This window comes from Salmo salar, chromosome 13 (assembly GCF_965601325.2).
Source record: "Salmo salar chromosome 13, fSalSal1, whole genome shotgun sequence".
NCBI lineage: Eukaryota > Metazoa > Chordata > Actinopteri > Salmoniformes > Salmonidae > Salmo > Salmo salar.
In genome coordinates, this window is record NC_138303.1 from 41,217,258 (window position 1) to 41,236,161 (window position 18,904).

At 43.0% G+C, this 18,904-nt stretch overlaps 2 protein-coding genes across 3 annotated transcripts; one reads left to right on the top strand and one right to left on the bottom strand.

Annotated features, from left to right (window-relative positions):
* Positions 1-67: 67 nt before the first annotated feature.
* LOC106567127 (zinc finger and BTB domain-containing protein 48) lies at positions 68-10,170 on the bottom strand. 2 transcript variants are annotated; one of them, XM_014136064.3, is made up of 11 exons: positions 10,049-10,170; positions 7,433-8,245; positions 6,480-6,790; positions 6,170-6,287; positions 5,864-5,956; positions 4,996-5,082; positions 4,701-4,855; positions 4,411-4,547; positions 3,986-4,150; positions 3,690-3,778; positions 68-3,550 (listed from the first exon to the last, which is right to left on the bottom strand). In XM_014136064.3, exons 2-11 carry the CDS (start codon positions 8,180-8,182, stop codon positions 2,927-2,929), a joined length of 2,529 nt encoding a protein of 842 aa, XP_013991539.1. In that variant the 5' UTR covers positions 8,183-8,245; positions 10,049-10,170; the 3' UTR covers positions 68-2,926. The 2 variants fall into 2 exon arrangements, with proteins under 2 accessions (XP_013991539.1, XP_013991540.1); XM_014136065.3 differs by lacking the exon at positions 10,049-10,170 and adding an exon at positions 8,664-8,803.
* nol9 (nucleolar protein 9) lies at positions 10,085-18,279 on the top strand. The gene is made up of 12 exons (XM_014136069.3): positions 10,085-10,376; positions 10,571-10,793; positions 10,992-11,122; positions 11,301-11,442; positions 12,483-12,579; positions 12,681-12,778; positions 12,926-13,087; positions 13,371-13,626; positions 13,842-13,956; positions 14,148-14,322; positions 14,918-15,051; positions 15,335-18,279. The coding sequence occupies exons 1-12, from the start codon at positions 10,248-10,250 to the stop codon at positions 15,455-15,457; spliced, it is 1,785 nt and encodes a 594-aa protein (XP_013991544.2). The 5' UTR covers positions 10,085-10,247; the 3' UTR covers positions 15,458-18,279.
* The last annotated feature ends 625 nt before the right edge of the window (positions 18,280-18,904 follow it).

Sequence of the window (18,904 nt, forward strand, 5' to 3'; positions counted from 1 at the left end):
TGACCTATTGGCTTGATTTGTCTCATCACTGATGTACAGTGTAAAAACACAAACTTAATTAATAACCTTAAAATACATAACCTTTTATTTATCAAGGTGAGACAAGAACAAATTCTAATTTACAATGATGGCCTGGCCAGTGACAACTGGAAGCAGCCTAAGACAAGTTGTAGTTCATTGTCAGACCAATGCACAGGCAAGATGAATATGAAGTCCACAGAGTAGGGAAATGTCTTGAGGGGTTTCATAGTCTACTGGGCTGAGTAGGGGGCTTCCACTGGGTGAGGTCCTTCTGTACAGCGCAACTCTCCAAGTGTGCCATTCATTTAGACAAACATGGCTACTACAATACCCACTGCGCCGGGCACACCACGGCATTTCAACGCATATAATTGGTTGATAACGTTGATCAATGACATTACAACCTATATTCACCGTCTGAAAGACAGCCAAAAGTGAGTTGGAATTTCCAATGTGTTATCACTATGCTTTCAACCATCTACAAGCACCACCAAATTCCAATGGAAAAACAATGTCTGATTTTTAGTTTAGCTGTCACCCAAATGTCCATCACTATGCTTTCAACCATTTAAAAGCACATTTTTCTGTTTATTTATACCACAGATTGGGTTATCATCTAATAGCAGAACCAAATGACCTAGATTGCAGTTAAGGTTACATTAAAAGTACATGGCGCAAGTGATCAATGCTGTTCAAGATTCTGGCAGATTATTACAGCAATTGTGAACATCCCCACAGACCCGTGACTGGCCTATGCATGCTACAGGTAACTGCCAAAATAAACACCAACATAAAGTGTCTTAATAGGGCGTTGGGACACCACAAGCCAGAACAGCTTCAAGGCATCTTGGCAGAGATTCTACAAGTGTCTGGAACTCTATTGGAGTGATGTGACACCATTATTCCCTGAAAATTCCATAATTTGGTGTTTTGTTCATGGTGGTGGAAAACCCTGTTTCAGGCGCCGATTCAGAATCTCCCATAATTGTTCAAATGGGTTGAGATCTGGTGACTGAGACGCCCGTGGCATATGGTTTACATAGTTTTCATGCTCATCAATCTGGTCAGTGACCACTTGTGCCCTGTGGATGGTGCCATTGTCCTTCTATGGGGACATAGCCATGGGAGCCAAAATAATAGCCTGCCCAGCATTTTTATACATGACTCTAAGCATGATGGCATGTTAATTGCTTAATTAACTCAGGAAGCACACGTACCTTCATTTACTCAAGTGTTTCCATTAGTTTGGCAGTTATCTGTATCATGAAAATGCATGCTTTATATGATTACATAAGAAGAAATGTAAAGTTACACTAACCTCAAAATGTGGCCATGGATGTGTTACTAATTTGAATGTTACATTATTTTGTAAAATGGTCTTAACTTTAGGCTATTTACTGTATTAGAAAAGTCATATTGAATTGTGTTTGGTTGAAAATGCAACAAAATGTCAACATTTGAAGGAGATTTATCTTCTGCTTGGATAGTTCCATCTGTGCTGACTTAGTCTGGCATTAATTCCAGTTTGTCTACAAATTAATGAATGACTTCGATAGCAACAGTGAATCTATTTAGATCTCTTAACAATCATTCTCTAGATAGCGCATTGGTAATAGTCAGTGACAGATATCATAGCTAGGCTTGGTTAAAACCCTGGATGGGAGACTAAAGGGTAACTGTAGTGCAGGGGTCCTCAAACTTTTGGGCTTGGTGGGCCAAAGTATAATCTGAATGGTGGGCTGAACAAATAGACATAATTTATTTAGAAATATAACAATTTAAACAATCGCTTTTTAGGGTCTTAAAACAATTGCTTTTTTGTAATCATATAAATACATTTCAAACATTAACCAAATTGTAGTCATATAACTTGACACCTAACAACACATTCTGATTGCCAGCATTAAACATGTATTACTTTCTATGTTCATAACGCTAATAACTTGTAAATGTGCAGGGCCCTAGCATTTTGGGGGCCCCAAGAAAGATTTTTACCCATCTCAAAGGCAAAACATTTTAGTGGCCACCCTCTTGGCGTGCAGAGAGAAAAATGTGCTACTTTAAAGTTAATGTCCTGCAATTCGACACATTTTCCTTGGGGCGTGGAGAAAATGTTGCAGTTTTAAAGCAGACTTTCTGCAATTCTACAATTTTTTTCATGGGGCAGAAATAACAGTTTGCAGTTTTAAAACTAATTGAATGCAAAACTAATTGAATGCAATTCTACTCATTTTGCCATGGGATGGAGAGAAAATGTAGCAATTTTTATGTGAATTCCCTGTATGTTCTTATGATATCTGTGTGAGAGTGACTAACAAAATCAATGGGGGCCCCTTGGAGGTCAGGGCCCCTGGGCACGTGCCTTGGGTGTCCGGTCAGTAACTCGGCCATGATTACAACAAAATTTAGATAGCTGGCTAGACTGACTTACCTAGCAATCTATAAAATGTTAGCTGACATGGGTTAATTGATTGACCGTCAGTGACCGACATAACAAGAGGAAAACTATTGAAATTGCACATTTTGCATTCTACTATGCTATCTCTAAACAGTAAGTTGAGACCCCGACTGACTTCATAAAAAATAAATTCAAATTTTTAAAAAACAAGCCCCAGTTTGGTCAGCCCTGCTGTAGATAGATTCTCCACTAGGTGCTGCCCAGCCTGTTTCTTTTTCCTGATAGTGGACATACCGTTGAAGATCTGACGTTGTTTTAAAAGGTACAAATTCAACATATTTTATACAAGGTTTGTCTATGTTGAAATTTGGTTACTATGATGACATAATCCTGTGATTGAAATCTCACCCTCAAAACAACAGTTAATTACTTTTTCAAATCCCATGTATTTTCCCAAGTAGATTCCACGTCACAATACGTTGCCTGTCCCGTCCTCAGGCCTTGCTCTTAGCAGGAGGATCCTCCCGTATGTTCTTTCAGATCCATCGTGGTCTCAGGGATGGGGAAGTCGCCTGCCACCAGGAGAGTCTGGTCCATCACATCTGTCACAATGAAACCATGCCCCACCACACCCAAACCCTGGGAGGAGAGCACCTCCACCTGGCCATGTCCCTGTCCCACCCCAACCTGGGGAAAGCCCACCTGGCCATGGTGAAGGCCCACCTCTACCTGGCCTTGGCCTACCACACCTTGGCTCTGGGTTAAGCCTACCTCCAACTGGCCAGGCCCATGCCCCACAACAGCCTGGTTAAAGCCCACCACCATCTGCCCTTGGCTGGACACCACCTCCTCCACCAGGGGCTGGATAACCACCCTGAGGATGTCACTGGTTCCTGGTACAGTTCCAGACACACTGAGTCCAGGTCCAAAGACAGGAAGAGGGACACTGGGTCCAGAGACAGGTGCCAGCCCCTCAGGTGTCCCCTTCTCAGTGGGTGGTGTTGGTGAGGGGCTAGTCTCATCCTCCTCCTGCGACCCCTCATCCTTTACTATCAGGTTCCGTAGCTTCCTCTCCCGCGGGTTGTAGTTCTCTGTACGGTTGTGGACCTGAATATGACGTCGTAAGTGGGCCTGGAAGAAAAGAGGAGAGACTTCCGTATTCAATTCAAATTTTATACAGCTTAATTTATCCCCTCAGTGGCTGGGTGAGCATTAAACATGCATGGAAATTTGAGGAACCAAGCTAGCACACTGGAAATGCATGGCTTACCTGTCTGGTGAACTTGTAGCCACACTTTTCGCACTCAAACTTCCTCATGCCCTGATGGCGACGCACATGGACGCGGAGCTGCTCGATGGCTGGAGGATTTAACAAACAAGACAATATGAAAACATACAGTAAACTTGTTTTACTGCATTTTGTTCAACTAAAGTCAGGGTTGAATCTTTTCAGGAAGAAATCTACTGATTAGATTAAAACATGACAGAAAATATTATTTCAACTGAAAAGGTAGTATCATCAGTGATGCCACAATCTCTTGTCAACCATGACAGTTCCTCTCTCACCCTTGAAGGTCTTGCCACATATCTTACAGCAGTGAGGGCGGTCGTCCTGGTGCTTGCTGGCGACATGGCGGAGCATCGGGCCCTTCTCTGTGAAGCGCTGGTTACAGAACTCACAGCTATAAGGCCGCTCTCCCGTGTGGGTGCGATGGTGCTTGTCAAGACTGGCTGGAATGACATACAAAACACACACACAGGCATCGGCACAAGCACAATGTTGAAGCGTTGGAATAGGCAGTGTGAGAGCTCACTGGATGTTAATGTGAGAGTTTGTGTTAGTCTGAGACAGAGAGTGTGTTTACTCTAGCTAAATGATAACTATGAGACTAAATCATACTCTATGACCTGTGCAACTATGTTCGTTGTTAGAAATGGGTGTGTCCTGCTACGGTATCTGCAGGGCCTAGTGAGAGGACGACAGTTCTTACCCTGTGTCCGGAAGGTCTTCCCACAGAGGTGGCACTGATAGGGCTTCTCTCCAGTGTGAACGCGCAGGTGCATGTTGAGGTTGGCCTTCTGGGTAAACGCATGGTTGCAGTACTCACACACAAATGGACGCTCGTTTCTGAGAAAGTGAGACAAACAAACAGGGACATCACATTATTCGATGCATTACGTCACATTAGACGACAGTAGGCTATATCGGTTCAGTCAAACAGTCTAGGTCCCCCACGGTAACAAACTCCTCACCCACTACCATGCCCAGTCTCAGCCCCACCTGTGAATGGCTTTGATGTGCATCTGCAGGCCGTTTCGGCTGGAGGCTCGATGGCCACACTCTTCACACACAAAGAGCTTCTCGCCTCGATGCTTGGACGCCTCATGCAGACGCACCTCCGTTTTAGACAGGTAGGCTTTGCTGCACAGAGAGCACTGTGGGAAATATTAATCACAGGTTAGACGTTGAACAGCAAGCAAGCAGTCATATATCTTGACAATAATGCAGAAGCAAAAAAGGTTTGAATACAGGAAAAGGCCGACCAATTAACACAAAGGAGAGAGAGAAGACTTACTGCATGTGGTTTGGGTGCGCCATGGATTTTGATTTCGTGATTTCTCAAATCTTTTTTACGCATAAACTGTTCCGAGCATGACGTACACTGAAATAGATACAAGATCAAGCGATAATATGTCAATATGAGTTTGATACAAAGCACACCAGAGAGAGAAGTCTTCAAATGTAAATTAATGACATGTTCACCAGGGTTGGGGTCAATTTGGAATATATTAATTCAATTCAAACAATTCATTTTAAATTGGCCACAACCCAAAGGAAGCAGAATTTGAATTGAATTTGAATTGGGGGAAGTATAATTTAATTCAAAGCAATTCTAACTATTTCAACTGAGATGTGAAACATAAAAGTCTAATTCATTTGACAAATGTTTATCAAAAGAATATGCCACTTAATTAATGCAAAGAATACACATACCATTTAAATATTAGTTAGATATTTTTTTTTTTTTTGACACGAGATGTTAGATTGTTCCCTTTCATATTGCAGTGTTTGATCTAATGTAATCTGGGAAATGTATTTTAGTTCTGATATTTAAAAAGACATTTACAATTGTTTTAGGAGAATGAGTTTTACAAATGGAAATATTTCATCCTTATGCTACATGGTATTGGTAAACATACAGTACATGATGTCAAAATAGTCATTACTATGGTGATGTGTAGAACAAATAATTTGAATTTCATTGAATAAAATTCTACTTCCTTTAATTCAAATTGTGGTGTCCTGTGGTGTGTGGCCGATTCAAATTCAAGAATTGGGTTGGAATTAAAGAGCAATTCGCAACTCAATTCAGACTTGACCCCAACCCTGATGTTCACTGTCCTGTGGGCGTGTTAAAGAGTGTGAGGTGGTAGGTGCTGGACCTTATTGGGCATTTCCCCTGTATGGGAGACAGTGTGCAGACGTAGATCCACCACTCTGTCAAATGACATGGGGCATTGAAGACAGTTGTGCACCTGTACTAACAACAAGAATACACACATACAGTGCACGAGGGAAAATGTAAGGTATTGTCTAATTTAGGGCACACAGTATCGAAATGTTTTACAACCGAAAACAAAAAATAAGCATTTCTTATAGGACAAGTCATGGTAGTCCCTCCCCTTTATGCTCACTTTTCTTCCTTTTGATGACTAGCGGACATGACTTTAGTCCTGCTGATCACTCACCGCTTTTACTTTTTCATCACATTTGCAGTTCCGGGCCTGGTGGTCCATCAGATTCTCCTTCCTGTAGTACCTCTTCCCACACTTAGAGCATGCAAAGGGCTTCTCACCCGTATGACGCCTGGTGAACAGTGGAAGAACATAAATAACACACCAACACTAGTCACTCAATAATACCAGTCTTTTTCATTATTCAGGTCTCTCTTGCAAGATATTTTTATCTCAACAGGACCAACCTTTAAAAACAAAGATTGTATAATAAAGTCACAATCAATGCAAAGTCAATGCAATGTGATAGCAGTGAGTTGCATACCTGTTGTGTACTTTGAGATAGTATTTGCTGAGGAAGGTCTTATTGCAGGTGGGGCACTGAACAGAGCCCTTTTTGGAGCCCTTGGCCGCCTCCTCACTGTTCTCTTTATTGACAGCTTTACCTGGTCCTTTACGTCTGCCTTTGGGGCTGGAGATGGTAGTCGGTAGGGCATGGGGCACATACTCTTCATCAGTGTCCTCATCCATCACCTCCATCAAACAGTCATCATCGTCATCATCATCATGAGGCTGCAAATGAGAATTAGCTTTATAGCTAACATCTGGTACAATGGCAGTGACCATGTCCGTTACCTGCGAAATAAACAAACACAATGAATCATCATCTCTATTGTCATTCATCACATCTTCTGACCCATCCACCTGTAACTGGGAGACACAATATTTCATGCATATTTCATGCATTATCCATCATATTGTAGCTATAGCCTAAGCACTTGCAGTAAGGTATAGGCCTACTGCAGGGGTCGGCAACAGGCGGCCCGCGGGCCAAAACCGGCTCATGAGTGATTTTCTTTGGCCCCCCAATGTTTTTAGTAGATTATTATTATTAAAAATGTTTTTTTTTTGGGGGGGGGGGGGGGGGACACACCAGGAATTCAGCCAAAAAATATATCTAATTTAGGAAATCTTATTCCCACGAATTAAAAAAAAAGAGACGCGATTGTGTCTTAACGAAACAAGGTATGAAATTATTTTCAAATACAATCTATTTTTGGGCATAGTTTGGCCAATTTGCAGTGTACAAATTCTTATAAATATGTTCCGGTCCCCCGACCATTTGCTCTGACAAAAATCGTCTGTTGACCAAATCTAGTTGCCTATCCCTGGCCTACTTTATAGTTCTAGTATAAAATCTACAAATCTGTAGGAACATACCCTCCTAATCTATTCTTACGTTAACACTTCAGGATAAGGTTACGTATTCTAGCCTACCTCTGTTGTATCTGTAGGCTGAGGGAGGCTTTGTCCCTCGTCCTCAGCCCCATCACTTTTATCCATTAGGCTGATAACTAGTTGTGGTGTTCCCCTATTGGTGGTCCCCTGGGGCAGGAGCTGCGGCCTGGGGCCCTCTCCAAGCAGCCTTCTGGAGACCTTCACCTTACGCCCAGAGCGAGTTGTGGTGGTGGTTGCTTCTGGAGGATCCTTCTTACTTGAGCCGCTACTAGGGGTTTGGGATTTTTTGGGCCTCCCTCTTTTTTGGGGGGACCTCCCCCTTTTTAGGGGGACCTTGGTTTCCGTAGAAGTTACAGGTGGGATTAGGCCATCATCTTCACCCAGAAGATCTTTAGACTGAGGTTCTTCTGGAGAGACTGTCCCTTCTGTGGCGAACTGCTGACAGAGGGTGAGCGCATCTGGTACACAGAGGCGGTCTGCAGCCTGTTGCACATTGTCCAGATTCAGAGAGTCAAGCTTCAACTTCCCTGTGTAGAAAAAGTCTAGAAGTAGTTCCAGGCCGTCAGTGGGGCACTCCTTTGGGAGGGAGACCTCCTTAACCATGGTAGTGGTTGGCTCAGATTCCTGGAAAAGCTTACTAAAACAGGCCAGGATGTTGCGATGGGCATTGTACACCCTCCCATCTCCTCCTACAGTCAGCTTGGCATCACAGAACCATCCAAGACCCCTCTGCTCATTCAGAAAAGACAACACCCGTTGGGCATGGGTGCTGCTCACCTGTGTAAGCATCTCTCACCCTTGACAGTAGATTGCTGCTTCTCAAGGGACACTGGATTCAGTGTCATGGAGTTGCTTGAAAGAATCAGAAAACAGATGACAATTGAAGAAATGAATAGAAAATAGGCTACTGTCTGTAACTTCTATTAATATCATTAGGCTATTAGTATTCTTGCAATCTTAAGTCTTAACTACAGCATCATCAGTCATTTGTCATGCATAGTCCAGACTTCAGATGCATTATTAGCAAGATATTCACTTAAACCTGGTATGGGACATTTGCACAAGGGGTTGAGTAGTACTAAATATGCCAACACATATGAGATAATAATACTGAAATAAATAGAATTTGTTTAAGATTAGACAAATGTATTACCCAGAAATGATTAGTAGGTAGGCCCCTAACTAGCTACGCACCTCGACGTTTCTGACATTATACAGACGCTCCCTAAGCTTTCATCTGTTCAGTAGAAACCACAGAGACGCGATTTACCTTTGCAGGATGCTGGCAATCGTGTCACTGCTATCGGTTGTTGGAATGGTGCATTGCATTAATATAATTTATAAACAGTTATTTTGACTAACGTATCAAGAGCATGTATTGCGTTATGTCTCGTCCAGGCCAGGCGGTAGGGACCGGATGTGACGGTTAGGCTAGCATCATGCAAGCGAGCTAGCTAACCATAAATACACGCTTTGCAATTGAATGGTGGGTAGCATGCTAACATCACGTTCAAATTACACGATTTTGTAGTTATATAATTGCATTATTTTGGGATGGACTAACTAATGATATTTCGAGCTAATGTTCTCTTTGGTGGCTGCATGGTTAGCTGTCTACGCTAGCAGCTAGCTACGCGAACAACTGAGCATGCGTGAACTCCGTGAAGGTATTTACTGTTCATCCTATTTTATCGATAACCCCACCCCCCAAAATAATGAGGCAGTCTAGCCTGAGCTACAGTTAATATTTTGTATCCAGGTTGTGTTAATTTAATAAATGCCTATTTTAGGTATCTGTAACTAATATAAGGTAGGTAACTACAAAACGAGCTTGCTAACTTTGAAGTAAACGCTGTAACCGCCGCTGTGGGATACGGGTTGGCCAATTATTACTCAGAATGGCGTCTGGCTGGCTCACATGGTGAAACCACTACGCGATCTAGCTAACAGTATACCGTAGTAATGTGCCAACACGATTTTTATTCGTTCGCTATAGAGGTCCTCCAAGCATATTTTTGAGAAGCTACGGAGAGGTACTGCTTGGTATCCAACCTTCGTCTTGCCGATCGTGGTATATGCTCTCCAATACAACACAACTAATGTTTGTTGGCAAGCTAACTAATGTAACAAAAGCTATCTTAGCTAGCTAACCAGAGATACATTGACATCACTGTAGTATTGGGCAGCAACTGTGTTCATTCACCTTAGCGAAGTTCAATTTGTTACTACTAGTAGTTAGGTGAGTTGAGTTAGCTAGGTAAATTATCTGTAGCTAGCTAACGTTTTATCTATTTACACCAACGTTAGTTAGTTAGTTAGCTAGCTAACAACAATCAATCTTGCCTGCTAGTATAGTATGTACAGATGGCTAGATCGATGCTTGCCCATTGCAATAGTCGTGTTCATTTTGTACTATTCTCTCTCCAGGGTTCCCCACCTTACATCTTACTTACAAAGGGAAAGCCATTAATAACCATGAAAGTGCAGAAATCTCTCCCCAAAACCAAGCAGACGTCCAAGAGGCAACAATGTAATGACAAGTGGTTCAAGTCCAACAGAATTCCCCAAAACTCAGACTCTTCAAACCTCAGCCCAAGCACAGCCATGGCCAAGCTAGAGCACCGCGCATCTAACCTTAGAAAGGACAAGCCTAACCTGAAGAGACTGAAGAAGAAGGCCATGACTGTGTCCTTCAGACAGGTCAAGACTCCGGCTGCCACGGAGAGGACCCCCTCTCGTCCTCTGACCAACGGGGGAGCAGGTCGACCAGAGCAGGGGCAGTGACTCAGACGAGTCCCAGGACTGGAGCTCCTTTGCCGAGTCTGTTTTACATCAAAATGGTGGTGGAGAGAGTATGGAGGGCCAGGAGAGTTGTGTCTCAGCCAAAGCTGTGCCTGGCAGGATAGAGGAGGAGGCTTTTGTTCACTGTGCAGAGCGAGACTACATCCATAATCGCACAGTGCTGGTCATGCAACAGGGTCAGGTACTTACGCAGTATTTTCAGCTACACTTTTTACTTTTCAGTGGCAACTACACTCCCCGCTATAAGCTACTTCCTGTGTGCTTTCACTAATGCCTCCTGCTAGTGTTTTGTCTCTTATAAATGGTATTATTAATTTTGTCCATGCTGTGTGGATTAAAGTTATTCTAAGTCACCCTGATCTCTTTCTCCTGCAGACCCTGTGTTTTAGGGGGAAGTGCCTTCTGTCATGTCTGTACGGTCGGGTGGAGGTGCATGGTTTCACCCTTGAGGAGGGTCAGCAGTCCTACCCACTTTTTTCCCCTTCCTCACATTGCCCCCTCACCGTCACAGCACTGGGGGATTCCCCTAACCCCAGCAAGACCAAGAAAGCGGGCCGTCTAGAGGCCAAAGCCATTGTCCGCAAGTACCTCTCTGCAGGTAAGGATAGCCTTTGAATGAGACCATCCACCCTTTAAATAATTTGCATGACACTATCCTCAGCTGCCTTCTTTTTGTGATTTGTTTCCAATTATAGGCCTAGTTAGATCACCCTGGAGGGAGTAAATTGTTGGTTTGAGTTTGAAGCAACCTTACAAACGAGCAGCATTTAATCTTTATTTTCTGTGTTCTGTTTAGAGACATGTAAAAGGTTGTTGAGTGAAGTAGATTCCGACTCCTGTGTGATCCTGCTGGAGCCCCTGGACACCCCTCTGACGCGGTTCCTCAACAGTTTCCCAGACCTCAAAGAGCTGTTTGGACTCAGTTCGGTGGGTTGACTCTGATAATCCGATGTTGTCATCTATCTACAGCATGTTACTACTGGCCTTTTCATAAAGACTTTTATTGTACCGACCTCTTCTTTTGTAGAGTTACTGTAAGGCACGTTTTCACAACTACTGATGTAAAAATGGCTTTATAAATACATTCGATTTATTTGAATGATAGAGGGACATCCGAGACAGTTCAGCTATGCTGGACACTCCGCTCTCTGGCCTTGGCATAACCCCACTGCGGAGAACAGCCGGAGGCATGGTTATGTCACAGACCTACAGGGAGGCGCTCAACGGCCTGGTTAACGCCTGTGCAGGTAAACCCACACACAGCCCTGCTATCTTAAAGAGGAACCCCAAAAAACAACTTATTTGGTTGAAAAAGATCTACGTGGCATCAGTGTTATTTAGAAACACTTATTCTAGTGCCAACATTAACTACAAAGTGTAAATAGTATACTTTTGGTTATAAAGTCAGTATCTTCCAAAAGGGAGATTTGTGACATTTAGGGGAAACTATTACACTCCTAAATCCTTGGATATTTGAGGGTTGTGTTTTGATTTCAATCGTGCCCAGTCTTGTGCACTAACACGGGATGGTAATGCCTAGGGAGTATTGTCATGCACGGCGAACCGGTTGCGCCGAGTGCGCTCTATCCAATCGTAGCAGCAGACTCAACCTACAGTAAACCCATTAGCATGCACCGCCTCGGACTTGTTTACGTGAGACAACAATACATACATCGGTGCCAATGTTATGTTGAAAGAACGAGACTCTGTGTTTATCAAGGTCTTGGGTTTTTTCCAACTCAAACATCCTCACATTCGTGAGCTAACGTTAGCATCACAAACACAACTGTCATCAAAGACACTGATACCAGAGAAGGTACAGAAAACAGGAAATCCTCTGAGCTTGGTATTCTTGACCAATCACGTTCATATGCTGTGTCACCAGGCCGCGTTCAGCAGGACACAATCTTTGGGAACGTTCAAATAGAAATATGTAATATAGAACAAAACATACCTCTGACATGTAGACCAAGCAATCGTGAACGTGGCCCAGGTTACTAAGCCATTCGTCACGTGTACGGTGGCTGTTTGGGATATTTCAAGTAAACGACACACAACAGTAGAGAACATAACACACCCACTTCAAACTCTCATTGCTTCTAGCATTTCTTAATGAGGATGTGGAAAAGTGAGGCGACAAAAGTGAGTTCAGCCCCTCTTTAACATGACAAACAGGTCCCCTCCAGTTCTTTTCTACAGACAAGCATGTCAGGTTTCTGTTGTATTCCACATGGTGGAGACTGAGATATTTCAACCTGATGACCTATGGACTGTTTTTCGTCTACAGAGGAGCTCGATGGCTGTCCAGTTATTCTTGTATGTGGTGCTAAGAATGTTGGAAAGTCCACCTTCAACCGTCACCTCATCAATACCTTACTTAACCAGTGAGTAGTGTATTTTTGATTTATGTTTGTTCGGTTGGAAGTTTCTTCAGTGACACAATGCTTATAGCAATGACCCTCCCTGTGTGTCTGTGTGTGTGCAGCACTGCAAGTGTAGAATACCTGGAGTGTGACCTGGGCCAGACAGAGTTCACTCCCTCAGGTTGTCTCTCCCTGTCTACTGTCAGAGAGCCACTGCTGGGTATGTATCGTAACTGTTTCCTTTACAATCGTGTACAATACATTTTTGTGCAGTGAGTGAGTTTTCATTACACATGGCAAATACACTGGAACTACCTGTATTTCCCAATATTTCCAAACTAACCCTGGTCTGTCATGTTGTTTCCAGGTCCTCCCTTTACACACCAGTGGGCTCCAGAGCACATGATCTTCTATGGCCAGTCGTCCTGTGAAACAGACCTGGACCGCTATCTGGAGTCCCTCAAGTCCCTGTGGCGCTTGTACAACCGAGAGACGCCCATCGTCATCAACACCATGGGCTGGGTCAAAGGTCAGTAACACAGTATTCTTGGCAACCTGAGGGCAACATTTGTCTCAAATGCCATGTACAAAAAAAAAAATGTATGAAATGTATTCACTACTGTAAGTCGCTCTGGATAAGAGCGTCTGCTAAATGAAAAAATACAAATAAAAAAATGTTAATGTATAGCCCGATCTTTAAAAAGGGGGAAAGCAAGCACACGTTTTAACAGAAATAATTTATAGTAATTCATACTTGTATTATTTACAAATATTTTTCATACTGCCATTTTAACATGTGCCTACTTCTTCAGGTTTTGGCTTTCAGTTGTTGGTGGACATCATTCGCCTCTTCTCCATTTCTCACGTGGTGCAGCTCAGTAGTGGGGATAAAGTCATGTGCCCCCAACTCACCCCTGAGTTCCTGAGGTCATCCCACGGCTGGCAGACACACCCTCCTGTCCAGTCAGCTTTGGGGGAGGACAACTCTGGAACTCATCCTGCCCAGCGGAGTTACACTCTATTCAGTATTCACTCCGAGTTTGAAGGAGCAGGGCGCCCGGGCGAAATGTAAGAGTCCTAACAACACAACAGCTTTCTTGGTTGCCATGGATATAAAACATTTTGCTGATGGAAGAAACTTTCCCTTTACTTTTAGAGAAAAGACAAACCCACCCTGCACTTCTTGCCAGGAACACTTGTCCATTAAGCTGACGTATCAGCCTTCGTCTGCCCTACTTCTCTGACTTCCTCTCTCTCCTCTGCTGTGTGTTATTCTTCCAAAGGAGACACCAGCGCAGCAACGAGCAGCGTGACCTGGCTCTGCTGGGCTACTTCAGCCAGCTGCAGTCCCCTGAACCAGGCCCTGTCAGACCCCTACACTGCTTCACCCCCTACCAGGTAAAAAATCATCACTTTTTGAAGAAGAACGTTGCCACAATCTGAAGCTTTGATGCAACCCATTCTGAAGTGTCCTGTTCCGCCAGCCTGCGTGCGCCAAATCATGTTTATTTATGATAAGCATTGGATTCAAGTCTGTTTATTGTTAAATGCTAATTCCACTACGTCCATCTCTTGTCCTCTCCCTGCAGGTTCCCCATTCAGCGGTGGCTGTGGGTGTGACGCACTGCGAGGTGGCACCAACTCATGTGCTCTACACTGCCAATGCCAGTCTGGTGGGGCTGTGCTGTCTGAATGAGAAGGTATCAGGCAGGGGAAGCCCAGTACTGCTCTCCCAAACCCCTGTCTGTCCTTGTGTGGGCTTTGGTACGTGTATATACACTATATTAACCATAAACACATTATCTTTCATTCTTCTGATGTGTGGTAACAAAAGTAATACCGTAATTTCCGGACTATTGAGCGCACCTGAATATAAGCCGCACCCACTGAATTTAAAAAATATATATTATTTTGAACATAAATAAGCCGCACATGTCTATAAGCCGCAGGTGCCTACCGGTATATTGAAACAAATGAACTTTACACAGGCTTTAACGAAACACGGCTTGTAACAAAAATAAATAGGCTTTAACGACACGGTTTGACCTTAACCCGTTCGGCAATTTCATTGGTCTAATGAAAGTTTCATGCCGCCAAAAAACTGAGCACGTCACAGAAAGTGTTTTTTTGGAGAGAGAAAGCGGGAAAAATCCATATATTAGCCGCGTCATTGTTTAAGCCGCGACGTTCGAAGAGTCGGGGAAAAAGTTGCGGCTTATAGTCCAGAATTTAAAGTACATGTATATCAAACCTAGAACAGTAACAAAGTTTGGCATCTCCACATGGATGACTACCTCCTTGGATAGATGACAAACTGGTGAGAGCAATCTATTAAGTAGTGTTTCTCTCTGTTCCGCAGGTGTCCTTCGTGGTGTGGACATGGCACGGGGCCTGTACTTCCTTGTTACACCTGTAGCTCCCTCGGTCCTCCGTCAGGTCAACTGTCTTCTGCTGGGGGCTGTCACACTGCCCAACACCCTCCTCACAGGCCAGGTAAGACGAGATGATACCTCCGACACACTAAGCACTCTAAACACTTCGCCGACGTACTCTCTGCTCCTCAAACCTCTGTTCAATGTCTTTGTTTGACTTTCACACTTGGATATCAACTATAATAAAACGTGAAAAATCACAACTGCCCCAAACTATTCCATTTTTTTTTCGTACTGATTTGTTGTCCTGTTCCTCTCCATTAGTGTATGCTTTTAGCTATCAAAGTATTTTGGTTCAGTCACTCATGCTTGTGTCATCTTAGTCCATATTCTTTCTGTTACAGACAGGAATTCTGGGAGAACCTCCCTACGTCACAATGGACTACAGCTTTGAGCTAACCGGGGCCGGGAAGCTTCACGTCTTCAAGGGGCTTGCAAGACCTGGCCAGATGAAAAACGCAAAATGATTTTTTTTTTGTTTTTATGGTTTCACAGTAAGAAATCTGAATCTTTTTTTTCTTTTTCTTTTTTTGCCTTGTTTATTGACTTTAAACACCAAGGCCAGAGTTAAGGTCGTTGAATGTACAGAAGAGAAGGTTCAGGAGACGGTGTACCGTAGAGTTGGCGTGAGTGACTCGAGGCGTACTCGCGCTCCAGATCAGAGTGCTGAAGACGGCCCAGGCTGTGGAGGTCAGCTCCCTCTTGTAGGTGTGAATTGGGTTTACCTTTTGGTCTACAATCATGAGAGAATTTTTTTTTTTTGGGGGGGGGGGGTTGCTCTATTCAATAGTTTCGGATGTTTGAACGTGTTTCTATCACATGGACAATATCTAGATATGCAGTTAAACCTCTGTCTGGCACCGTATTCCCTAGCGCACTGGTCAAAAGTAGTGCGCTATATAAGGAAGAGGGTGCCATTTGGGACACATACTGGGTTTAATGTCTATTCCTCGTGGGTCACATTCCAAACCAAGATTGTACACATTATCAAAATGTAAACAAATTGATATACTTTTTGTTGTTGAAAATGTGAGCTTTTCTTGTCACTGTCAGGACTTTATAAATCTGTTGCCCGTTGGTCTTTTTAAGTGGCCCATCATGACATGTCCCTAGCAGATGTGATATCATGGTTAAATGTTCCATGTCATAATATACAGTACCAGTCAAAAGTTTGGACACACCTACTCATTCAAGGGTTTATCTTTATTTTTACTATTTTCTACATTGTAGAATAATAGTGAAGACAAACTAAGAAATTACATATGGAATCATGTCGTAACCAAAAAAGTGTTAAACAAATCAAAATATAAGTAGCCACCCTTTGCCTTGATGACAGCTTTGCGTACTCTTGGCCTTCTCTCAACCAGCTTCGCCTGGAATGCTTTTCCAACAGTTTTGAAGGAGTTCCCACATATGCTGATGACTTGTTGGCTGCTTTTCCTTCACTCTGCGGTCCAACTCATCCCAAACCGTCTCAATTGGGTTGAGGTCGGTGATTGTGGAGGCCAAGTCATCTGATGCAGCACTCTCACTCTCCTTGGTCAAATAGCCCTTACACAGCCTGGAGGTGTGTTGGGTCATTGTCCTGTTGAAAAACAAATGATAGTCCCACTAAGAGCAAACCAGATGGGATGGCTTATCACTGCAGAATGCTGTGGTAGCCATGCTGCTTAAGTGTGCCTTGAATTCTAAATAAATCACTGACAGTGTCACCAGCAAAGCACCATCACACCACCACCTCCATGCTTCACGGTGGGAACCACACATGCAGAGATCATCCGTTAACCTACTCTGCGTCTCACAAAGACACGGCAGCTGGAACCAAAAATCTCAAATTTGGACTCATCAGACCAAAGGACCGATTTCCACCGGTCTAATGTCCATTGCTCGTGTTTCTTGGCCCAAGCAAGTCATCTTCTTATTGGTGTTTTTCAGTAGTGGTTTCTTTGCAGCAATTCGACCATGAACAGAGGATGTTGAGATGTCTGTTACTTGAACTCTGTAAAGCTTTATTTGGCTGCAATCTGAGGTGCGGTTAGATGCTGATTTCTGAGGCTGGTAACACTAATGAACGTATCCTCTGCAGCAGAGGTAACTCTGGGTCTAACTTTCCTGTGGCGGTCCTCATGAGAGCCAGTTTCATCGTAGCGCTTGATGGTTTTGCGACTACACTTAAAGAAACTTTCAAAATTCGCTAAATTTCAAGAACTGACTGATCTCCATGTCTAATTAATGGTGGACTGTCGTTTTTCTTTGCTTATTTGAGCTGTTCTTGTAATAATATGAACTTGGTATTTTACAATATAGGGCTATCTTCTGTATACCATCCCTAACTTGTCACAACACAACTGATTGTCTCAAATGCATTAACTTTTAAAATGCCACACCTATTAATAGAAATGCATTCCAGGTGACTACCTCAAGAAGCTGGGTGAGAGAATGCCAAGATTGTGACAAAGCTGTCATCAAGGCAAAGGGTGGCTACTTTGAAGAATCTCAAATATAACACTTTTTTGGTTACTACATGATTCCATATGTGTTATTTCATAGTTTTGATGTCTTCACTATTTTTCTTCAATGTGGAATGTACGTTGTCTTGAAAAGAGGTTGAAGGACAATGTGGCAAGTTATGAATACATACACTCCCCCCCCCCCCCCCCCCCCAGTGATGATAAACATTTTGATTCCTTGTTACATGTCTGATTTGTCCAAAAATACATTTTGGCCGTATTACAGATTAAGATTCCTGGAGTAGGACATGAAAGTGCTTGCAGGGGTCTTCTCTGACAATGAAAACCATTAAAACAAAAGAAAACATAATGCCACTTGCTTAACAATCCATCTATAGAGCTATTGGATAACACCTGTCAAAAAATATTCCAGAGCAACAACAAAAAAAGGAGAAACCTGTACACACATTGTAACTGAATAGTAGTTCACTATGAATTGTTACAGTTTTCCGTCCATGTTTTTTAAAATGTTTTTTTTTTACCATAGTAATGGATGTAGATGCTTCAAGTAACATCTCTGTTGCATTTCTGAGAGTACTGGATTACTGAACATTGATTTACCTATTTATTCATCTGACCTTGGGACAAAATATGAACTATGGTGCGATAAAGGACAGAGTGGAAATGAGAACTACAGGCAAGAACTGTTACCAGTCTATTCTTTTTTCCCCATTTTGCTTCTCTCTTTCTCTTTTATCCCTCCTGTTCCATCAGGAGTTTTGTTTGACAGAAGTTGGTAATAGTAGGCCTAAATAAAACTTCCTTTAAGTTCTTTGTTACTTGGGTGTGTAGGATTGTTTTGTGTCCTGAAAAGGGCAGTGATTTACAGGTTCCCGTTTTTTTCCTCAAACCTTTTTTGGGGGGGGGGGGGGGGGGGGGGTTACATTTCAAGTAACCTCATACATTCGTACCAGAGTAGATCATACAGTAAAAGGGGATAAGAAGTCACAAGTATTACGAGGTGTTGTCTTTGTGTCCTGAAGAGGGAAGTGTTGTTCAGGTTTATTTTTCTAATGTATCAATCTTAACCTCACAGTCCTAGGAGATTTTATGGGAAGCCACACGAGAGTATTATGAGTGTATGGACACAGTTTAGGAGCCTAATGACAAACGCACACAGATTGAGTGAATCCAATCATTTCAAGTTATTAGACAGGTGGGACTCTAAATTAGTCTCCCACCCCCTACACTTATGCATGCATGTCTCTTTACAAGGAAGGCTCTTGTCTGATATGGTTTTGTGGTCATTGATTGTTTTGACTTGAAAGAGAGAACAAGGACTCATTGTGAGCATACTCTACATTCACATACAACTGTGGAGACTTGCTAATTTGTTGTGGGCCGTTTATATAATCTCCCTATTTCCCACCTTGCTTTGCTTTGTTTACCATTTCCCTCCCCTTT